Consider the following 10,771-nt stretch of genomic DNA (forward strand, 5'->3'; position numbering starts at 1 on the left):
ACTTTATGAGTTCTCAAAGGGACATCATCTACATTGAAATAATAATGATATTCTAAAATGTTTCAATTATTTCCAACTATAAATTTAAGTGCTTGTGCTCAGCAACAGCATGAGAAAAACAATTCTTTTCTAAACCTAATTCCTAGATTCTGAGAATCTCTTATCCAGAATTTTCTGAACATATATGTATACATTCTTACAGTGTTTAAGAATTAAGAGATATTTCTTATTATTTAAAAGAAAATTCACAGCTTACTGTACTGTTAGAACTTGGAAAGTTTCATTGAGCACCCTGACGACTATTTTTACTCAGCTTATATTTATTTTTATTATTCAGGGCTCCAGCACAAAGAGTCAGTGATGAACAAACATTTTAGAAACTGAATTTTCACAAAGACAAATATATCAAACCCTTATGAAGTCAAAGCTGTTACTTTGTTGCAACACATGGCTATGGACATCCTTAAGACATGGTTTTTACACAATTGTGCTGTACACAAGGTGTTCTTTTGTCCAATTAGTGGTCAAGTTTGTAAATCCCAGCTTCCTCACAAAGTACTTCTCTTCTGCAGCTTTCAACAAATTCAATGCCTAACACAAGGCATTTTGTATTCAACAAGTGTTATTAGGTCTTTACAAGTGAGCCATTACAGTTTTACTCTTGTCCATGTGCTTGTCACAAAAGACCTCTTCAGAACTCAAAGATGTATGTTTTTCAGCATATTGTCAAAACGTACATGCTGAAGAAAATATACTCAACCATAAGAAACCCCCATCACGCTTCCAGCTGGAGAAAAGCCTCCTACAACTGTAATGAGATAGAAGCAACCAATGCTGAATTTTTACATTCATTAAATACAGCAGGCCAAGCTTCTCATTCAAGCAAAACTCGCCTACATTCAATATATTTGATTGTTGAAACAGTTCAGGTTGATCACGTGTAAAGAGCAATGAACATTTTCCAAGTTAAATTAATCCAAAATACTTGAGCTCAAGCTTTAGCTACTGGCTCCCAGAACAAGAAAAATAATCAAGTGGCAAGCAAGAAAAAGATTGTATCAGCCAAGGATGGTGAGGCACCATTTCTGTTAGTCTCTCTAAAAGGCAGCATATGTTTTGAGGCCAGATCCCATCACCATGAGGAACACAGGACAGTATGCAGGATCAGTGCCCTTTCTTTCTTCACATCTTGCCATACTATACTGTCAAACCTGTCAGTTTTTCTATCATTGCCATTTTTACCAACACAAGAGGAATGGTGGCATGCATGTTCATTTCTGATAAATAAATATCTTTGAATTTTTTAATACCAGATTTCATTGAAAGTTAAGAATTCAATTATGACTAGTTTGTTATTGTTGGAACACAGCATCTTATTATATATAGGCAAATCCATCTGCACCCAGATTTACAAAAAGTTTGTGAATGAGACCTACAGACTTTATCTTTGTTTCCCACTCTGGCACCTCACACATGCAGCACAGCTCAAGAGTCTCTTGCCATCTCCTGGGCTATATGTGCCAAACCCTTCACGCCTACAGCATGAGAGTCCATGGATCTAAACTGTTGTTATCTCTTGTGTTGAAACCCCAGGACACAGCCCCACTACAGACCCTACAGTGGGGAGATGTGCCACACATAAGCCTAATGTATGGGGTGGGAGGGTAGAGGAAGATATCAAAGTAGCTAAGAAAACTGCACAGCAGGTTAAAAAATTGTAACAAATCAAGTTTTACAGTGTACTTATTCTATACACAACTGAATGGATGTGCAAATACATTTGTATTTATGTGTGCATTTTATAAAACAATTTGCTTCCAGTAGTATCACAAGTTCCACGTGTGACCATGACTGGAGTGTACGTGTTTCAGCAGAGCAAAAACAAGTAATTGTAATCTACTATGGGCTGCTGCTGATGTCAAATCATGCAGCTACATTACCCAGTCATACACAACAACAACAAAATCAATCACTCCAGTCTTCTGACAGTTTTTGTCTACTGTTTATCAAGGATAGCTGGTAGGATCAATATTCAACAGTAAACACTAACACAAAACCTGAGGCAAGACATATCTGAGTCATAAGCATGCTTTTGTTCTGAAACTTCATGTCTATGTGTGCCAACAGAAAATAGTGACAGTTTATCAGTTTGAAACTTGCTATTTAACCTAAACTGGCTTCCTTATTCCACCAGAAATCATCATAGAATCATAGAATAGTTTGGGTTGGAAGGGACCTTCAAAGCTCATATACTCCAACTCCCCCCGCAATGAGCGGGGACACCTTCAACTAGATCAGGTTGCCCAGAACCACATCGAGCCTGGCCTTGAATGTCTCCAGGGATGGGGCAGCCACCACCTCTCTGAGCAACTTGTGCTGGTACTTTACCACCTTCATCGTAAAGAATTTCTTCCTCACATCCAGCTCGAATCTTCCCTCTTTTAGTTTAAACCCATTGTCCCTTATACTATCGCAACAGACCCTGCTAAAAAGTCTCTCCTCATCTTTCTTATAGACCCCTTTTAAGTACTGAAAGGCCACAATAAGGTATCCCCAGAGCCTTCTCTTCTCCAGGGTGAACAACTTCAACTCTCTCAGCTGTTCATCATAGGAGAGATGTTCCATCCCCTTGATCATTTTTGTGGCCCTACTCTGGACCATCCCCAACAGGTCCGTATCTTCTGTGTACCGAGGACTCTAGAGCTGGACACAGTACCTCCAGGTGAGGTCTCAGCAGAGCAGAAGGGCAGAATCACCACCCTTGACCTGCTGGCCACACTCCTTTGGATGCAGCCCAATATACAATTTGCCTTCTAGGCTGCAAGCATACATAGCGGGCTCATATCCAATCTTTCATCCATCAATATCCCCAGGTCCTTCTCTGGGGTACTCTCAATCCCTTCATCCCCAGCCCGTATTGATACCAGGGGTTACCCTGACCCAGGTGCAGGACCCTGCACTTGGCCCTGTTGAACTTCACAAGGTTGAACCATCAAAGTAGGTTTCACACCAAATACTGTACTTCAATACACATTCCAGAATCAAAGTGAAAAACAATAATTTCTGAGGATTAATTCTGTTTACAAACAGCAAGTTTCCTATAGGTGCATAATTTATTCAATGCAGTTAGAAAAATCAAGGCTTTAATTTGAACTTTTACAGTGAAATATTCTGGAAGCCAGCTAGTGGTAGCTATTGCAAGGTTCATTACTTGCCCAAAAGAATGCAAGATAAGTCAGTATGATGTGACAGGAGTGTGTCAACAACTCGTGCTCATTTAATATCAGTGAGGTTTCCTTGCTACCTAAAATCAAATACAAGGTTTTTTGCTTGCCTTTTTTTCAAATCCTCACTTCTGAAGCAGTACCCCTTTCCAGTTGTTTTATCAAATTTCTTCTGTTACAATTTATCCAGCTAAACAGAACTGCAGATGGCTGTAGGTTAACGTCCTGGGTTAAGGGCAGGGGGGGTGAGCTGCAACATGAATTTATATGGTATTCAGATTTTTCTGGCTGCTAATTCTGGCAGCCATTGAGGGCAGGTGCCCTCATATACTTATTTAATTCTAAACACTTTGTGGCAGTAAGAAAATCACAAACAAACAAAATCAGCAACAAACTTTAGAAATATTCTCAGCTTTAAGACACTGAAAAGAAGATATCAAAATGCTCTTAAAAAACCTCAAACACCCACACATACACCCCCCCCACCACCACAAATCAACCCAAACACAAACACATGCATATCTTTACAAGCTTTGCAGAAGCCAGGCTGGTACCTACCCAGTGTATAAGAAAGGGCACAAATATAATTTTCAAGAAATAGAAAAGCTATCAAACCAACCTAAAAGTGTTGAGAAGAAGGCAAAGTGATTAAATACAGCAAAGTCTTGTCTCTTCAGACTAGTCAAAAATCACTAAAACCTCATCCTTCTGATAGTAAGTAATTTCACATTCATTTTCACATGGTCCACCACACATAATTTTCCTCCTACTTCATCTAGGCAACAATATTATTTTAATTCACACTAATTGCAAAAAGGACAAAAGTGCTCTCTATTTGCAAGTAGAAAAAAAGCACAGTGCGAATAAAAGTGAGCTACAGCATGAAATAGTTTGGCACATGACCTGGAATTTAGGAATTAAAACCAGTATGTGTGAACATAAAACTGCTACCAGTAGCACCTGCAACAACCCCCCACAACAGATAGGCATTTCAGTTTTAATCTACTGTAAACATATGCTCTTTTCTCTTATGTGTACAGTTCTTGAGTTCAGATCAAGTCTCATTATTTGCAGTATGCTTGCAGTTAGTTGTGGTTGAGTATATTCAGAAGCTTTGTACAAGTCACCTACAGATCTTGCAGGCTACTTACAGTAACTAAACTGTGAATTCTTCTCAGACTCACTCAGAAATGGTGTTTTAAAAATCAAATACAATGGAAAGGAAATATTGATAGATTCACAGACAGAGATACGCATAAAACCACACAGATCGAAGTACTTGAGGTGTTGGCCAGTTAGGTTATTTTCAACTGCCAAAATCTGTTTTACTTGCTTCCCTATGATTTTAACAGCAGCGGTAAACCTGATAAAAACCTTTTTATTCCCATTCTTGCTCCTTTGTGAAACTGCTAGCAATGACAAAGGCAGAATATAATTCCTTATGCCATGCTTACTACTGAATAGAGACTGTGTATCCCTGCAAATATCACATAGAAATTTACTTTTTAAATTCTGTGACAGATAAGCCATAGTTACCATGAAGAGCTTATTATTCCTCAACTGAGATATGTGCTGGTGTATAACTTAATGTCTGACACCATTCGCAAATAAGAAAAAATATTCAAGTGTTAGCAAGTATTGCCCACCACCTGCTTACTTGCCAGAACAGATTTCCAAATACAAAATTATTACTTTGGAAGTTATTTTCATGCAGAAGAAAGAAACAGTGATCAGTTTTCAATATGTCACAGAGTGTGTCTACAAGAAGCACTGACAGTATGGCATCAAATACTTCCAAGACTCGGATTTGTAACTCCAGCAGTGGAATAGCAGGGACAGAAAGGCTTTGGTTAGGATTTGGGCAAGGGACCTAGAAGACATGAAGACTGTATAAATGCATCTCAGGGCTTTTTATCAAACTTAAATGTAGCAGTTTCTCCTTCCCCCAGCCTATCCCCCAAAACCAAGCTAAATTTTCCAATTTTTTACTTTAGCAAGTTAGCAGTGTTCAGGCATCTTACAATTTAATGGATATAAAATAGTTCAGGATGTACCGACAAGTGACAAATCTTTTAAACTCTTAATTTCCAATTCACATCTCAGCCAAGAAGCAAAGTCTCAAAACAGGGCATTTCTGTTCTCTGAAAGATTGCTACCAACATAGGCAGTGATCTCAGTTCAGTTCATAATGCTTAAAACAATCACACTGTAAAAATGCATTCCTGGCTGTCCAAGCATATGTCTCCACCAGCAGCTTTAGCACAAAGGGAAACATGGCCACCCTGACAGTAACCCTCCCAATTCACGCTTTAATCACAAGAGATGGAGAACAGGCACTAGTGAAATTAAATTGCTGCTCTTTACTTCTGGAAGTATATTATAGGTTTAGGCTTGACTTAAGCATGACGCTCATGAAGGAATGCCAGAAAAATCTATGCTGAAAAAATTACAGAAAAGGTAATACTAACATTAAAGTACACTGAAGATATATAAATGGACAACTTCAGACACCTATGAAAATCATTTCAAAACACATATGGAAGCTCTAATAGATTATAATTTTCTAAACCAGCAATTTGGGTTTTTTGGGTCAAATAGATAAGAATATGCAAACACTAATGGCTTTGGGTGCTCCATTTCTCTTGGGAGGTACCTGTTCAGCAGCAGACTGGACTACCAATTGAAATAAAAAGTGGAGTCAATGCATAGCAGAGAAGTTTCCTAACAGGTTTTCTTGTGGACTTTGCTGGTTATATTGCTTATGTAGATTTCTAGATTATGACTCATGTAATGGACAGAAATTCATTGAGCGTTAATGTCTTGAAGAAAATCTTTATCCATTAAAAAAGACACCTTTTGACCTTATGTAGAAAATTATACTCACTTCCAGTAATGGCAATGTCAAAATTGTATCTTTGCAATGAGTATATTTTGATAATCAATGCCAGCAAGATCAGACAAAGTGTATTTCATTTTCTGATTACAACACATAGTGTGCTTTTAATGTTCTATGTTATCTCAGGTTGTCATGCAGCTTGCATAATACCATCAAATCTTGGAAGCTGCAGAGCAAAATATTTGGGCAACAGCAATGACACTTGTGTGATCTGTGAATATGGACTCTCTCTCTTCCTTCTTGCTAAAAAGTGAATGTTGAACCAAAGGAGACTGCTATCTCAGTGGCTACTGAGGCTTTCTCTACAATCATTACTACAGAAAAAAGTACCTTATTGTCAACTCACTATGAAACTATTATATTCAGTAAAAGACAACATACAAAGTACACTTATCCTTTAGCAACAATTTAGCTAACACAACAACTAACTCCTAAGAAACTGTGCAGTGTGAAAAGATACAGGCCTTTTATGGTTGTCACCTACCCAGCAGTCCTGGCAAGTGGAAAATAAGTCTCAATGTGCACATTATCCATGGACAATAGTCTTAAATTGAATCTATAAAGTCTCAGAGTCCTGGGCTTTACTCAAGTATACACAACATTTACAGTTTTAGCAATGTATTCATGTTCTAAACAGCACAAAAGTAATCTGAATACTTCCATTTGTGCATGAAACCCACATATCACAAAGTTTGACAAATGCAACCACTCTTTTAAGAGTGGCAAAGAGGCACAACAGCACTTGGATCGCACAGAAGACATGCATTTTTGCTCCTGCATGTGTTCACAGTCCTACCTATGAAAGTAAGGGATGATAAGGGAAGAAAACACATTTCCCTTTGTAGTTAGGGGAGACCTTATTGTTTTCTACAACTCCCTGAAAGGAGGTTGTAGTAAGGGGGGTGTTGATCTCTTCTCCCAGGAAACAAGCAGTAGGACGAAGAGGAAATGGCCTCAAATTGTCCCAGGGCAGGAAAATTTTTTCACCAAAAGGACTGTTAAGCACTGGATCAGGCTGCCCAGGGAAGTGGCTGAATCCTTATCCCTGGAGGTATTTAAAAAATATGCAGTTGTGTCACTTAGGCACATGGTTTAGCAGTGGACTTGGCAGTGTTACACTGATGGTTGGACTACGATTTTAAAGGTGTTTTCCAACCTAAACAATCCTATGATGCTATGACTAGATTCTTTTTTTAAGCATATAGAGGGAAAAGAAGTATTTTTTTTTCAGGCACTGCTCATCTCATCCTGCAATAGAAATCTAAAATATGGTAGAGAAATCCTGCTCCAAAGCATGCACTTATCTCCAATAGCTACAGGAGTCAAGGTAACTATCTGATCTATACACATGTACTTTGTGTGCAGCTACAGTTAGGCAAAATCAAAGTCATCTTTAGTAACTGTTTTCTTAGAAATCCACAATATATACTGCTTTCAAATAACCCTGCTTATTTTTCCACAAGAGGCATTCCTTGAAAATGTGATGCCATATTTCCACTATATGAGATCTTTGCTGTGCATATAACATGACAAGATTTTTTCTTTTTAAGGGAAAAAGAAAAAAAACAACCAAGACCACCAAAACCCCAAAAAAAACCCTCAAAAAACCAACCACAAAACCAAGCAATATTTTCTTACCATGGCAGGAACCATCCACTTCTTCATATCCTACACTGCAGATGCATCGTCCCAGAGGCACAAGCCAATCCCCATCTGCTCCACAATACAATTTTGGAGTATCACGTTCCTCAGCGCTCTTCACACAGGAGCCCCGTACTTCCACCAAAGAGGAAGAATCAACCCTTGGAATGGTATCAGGAAACATAGCCAAATTACGGACCGTGAAAGGGCACTTCTTGTAATAAACACGGACTGAGACCAAAGCAATGCATGCTCCGATGTCCTGAAAAGCAAGATAAAATCCTTTCTTGTTTATTGGCCCAACCTCACGAACTTCTGTGTTGAGTTTAAGAATGCGGTCACCCAAGTCCATCTGGGTAAAGCTCTCATCAGCTGCAATAGTATCAATTTTAGTGTATTGGTTGGGTTTGAATTTTACTCCATGAGACTCATCTGACTCCATGTAGTAGAGATTGAAAGTTTCCTTGCAGGTTCCCAGTACCCATGGAATACTGTTGCAGTCCCTCAGGGTAAACTTCATTTCCACGTAAATTTTCTGTGCAGCATCACGGGAGATCCAGTTTGTTTGAAGCCAGTTGTTTTGGTTTGGTTCCATCACATTACATACCTGGTAAGTATGAATGGGACGATTGTGTTCATCCATTTCAGTTATGGCATCCCACTGAAAAGAAAAAGAATCTATTAAGCCTGAGAATGTTCCTGGGCATCTTATTCAATCATCTATGCAAAAAAAAATTTGCTAAACAGCCCTGTTTGGTATGCTGGTGGGCTGGCTCTGACAGTCCCCCAGGCAACTCCCAAAGCTCAGGCACCTGCAGCAACTGACAGTTGGGATACAGCCACTCTGGTTTGGTGGGTCTGAGATGTTTGGTGTAGGTTGTCCTGCTTTACACAATTGCATGGAAACTTTATCTACAGAGATGCTACATTTCTGGGTCCATAAGGTCTGTATTACACTTATGTCTGCTTCAAGAAAAAAACCAATCTATTACAGGTATCATATCATGGTTGATGCCTGCATAAATTTTCTTCCTTATGGTTCAGAAGTGAAGGAAATTTTTTACTCTCCCCTCAAAACTTAATTCTAAATTGTCTCTGGAATTCACATGGAAAAGGAATTCTAAGTGCTGCCAGATGCAATCAAAGGATTGGGATTCCTGGTCACTGCAGCATGCACCTGGGAGGTCTGCCAAAAAAATAGTCATTCTTCCTATCACAGAAAGAACAATGTCATCATCTGAAGGTCTTATCCTAAGAATCACAAAACATACTTCTTATATGATAGCCAGACAATGGCAAATACTAGGCAAACAATCTGCTGACTTTTAAGAGATTCTTATGTAGCCAAGGGCTTCTGGCCTCTGAACACATTCAGAAAAAGCAAAGCTGCTTCTTCAGCATTCAGATTTGGTCAAAATTGATGATGAGCTAATTAGTACAGGGCTTCTCATGACATTCTCCCCAAATTGGTTTGAATTATGATTGAAGCCTACCCTGTAGTATGCATTATAAGACCCCAAGTAGATCTCAGCTTTAGGAAAAGAAAAGGGGACTTTCATGCTCTAGCTGGCCAGGCCTCTTCCCTTTTGGCAAGCACGAACCCATACAGCTTGAATTGATTCAAAATTCCACAGCCCTGAAGGATTAAAATATCAAAAATAATTTTTAAATAAAATTAATTAAAATGCACAGCTCCAAGCCTTAAAACCTCATTGGAAGAGGTTATTTAAAAACAAAACAGATAAGTCTCTCAACCGCTGATTCCCATTTCCTCTACTGTATTTGCTACACGAGCCGAGAGCATACCACCATTTTCATCACATATAAAAACATGTACTATAAGTTTAAGCATTATTACACAAATTCCTATTATACACTAATATAACCACAGTGCAAAAAAAGAAAACAAACCACCCACATAAACCCAAAGAAAACAAGAACCATACACACAAACAAAACCTCCAAACAACAAAAAGAGAAGCACTAAAGGTTATCCGCATTTATTCGTGTCAAGCTACGTTAAAAGAAGGATGTGCTACATGCTCCAGAGAGGTCTCAAAAAAAAACCCAAACCCACAAAACCAGCCAAACAAAAAGCCCACCATATCAAAAACAGAATACAAGAGTAGTAGGTGGGATGACAATGTAGTTTTTTAAAAAGAGAGCAGTTTTCAGAACCAGAGTAAACTAACTTGAAGCAAAAAAGCCTCAACACATCACTCACTGCCTTTTAAAACTATCAGGGGAAAAAAAAAAAACCACCAAGAAACCCCCCGCCAACATATCCTTCCCTTACCATGGAGTTCTCTTCAGAAATATTTATATATTCAATTTGAAGAAATATCTTGATTTGAACTTCAAAATTAAAGCCCTGAAGTTAGCTACTAACCATGTAGTTAATAACATAAATCTGTTACTTCTGTAGGAAAGTAAAGGCTCAGCACTTCAGTAACTCGTTTAAAGAATAAAACAAGATGGACTGATCAAACACGGGCAATACAGCAGTTCACTGAAAGGAGACCTTGCATGCTTCATGCCTGTGTCTTTCCACTGACCTCCCCAGATAGCCTGCTGACAAGTCTCAATTTATAAAGAATTCATGCATTGGGCAAGAAAAACATTTAGAAGGCATTTGCAGAAACGTTTAACACAAGTAACAACTTAATCATCATACGCATAAAATAGTTTCAGAAAAGATTAACATCTGACTTTTCAGCATAGCCATTGCACTGAGACATGCTGTATAAGGTACGCTTATAAAAACAACTCTGAGTTCATTGGCATGTGCTCCTAATTACTAGTGCTGGATATTGAGTGCAAATGAGGTGAATTCCTCCTCCCCCAGATGACAATGTAATTTACTGAGAAGTCTAACAGAACTCAATCTGTAATAGTCTCTGAGAAGGACACATTCTTCTTGGGTGAAATACAATCTGCTTTTAATTTTGCGTAAGTGTTGGTTTTTCCTTCTGATAAGAACAGCCAGGAAATGTTAAGCAATAGCTAAATT

The 10,771-nt window shown here is 38.5% G+C and overlaps 1 protein-coding gene across 1 annotated transcript; it reads right to left on the reverse strand.

Annotated features, from left to right (window-relative positions):
• Nucleotides 1–7,732: 7,732 nt before the first annotated feature.
• LOC104409199 (ephrin type-A receptor 6-like) lies at nt 7,733–8,422 on the reverse strand (the record flags this gene model as incomplete). Its single annotated transcript, XM_010019001.1, has 1 exon — nt 7,733–8,422. A coding segment is annotated over one exon (690 nt), but the record flags the coding sequence as incomplete, so codon positions are not given.
• Nucleotides 8,423–10,771: the final 2,349 nt, after the last annotated feature.

Source organism: Nestor notabilis, unplaced genomic scaffold (genome assembly GCF_000696875.1).
Source record: "Nestor notabilis isolate BGI_N333 unplaced genomic scaffold, ASM69687v1 scaffold7597, whole genome shotgun sequence".
In the NCBI taxonomy this organism is placed as follows: domain Eukaryota; kingdom Metazoa; phylum Chordata; class Aves; order Psittaciformes; family Psittacidae; genus Nestor; species Nestor notabilis.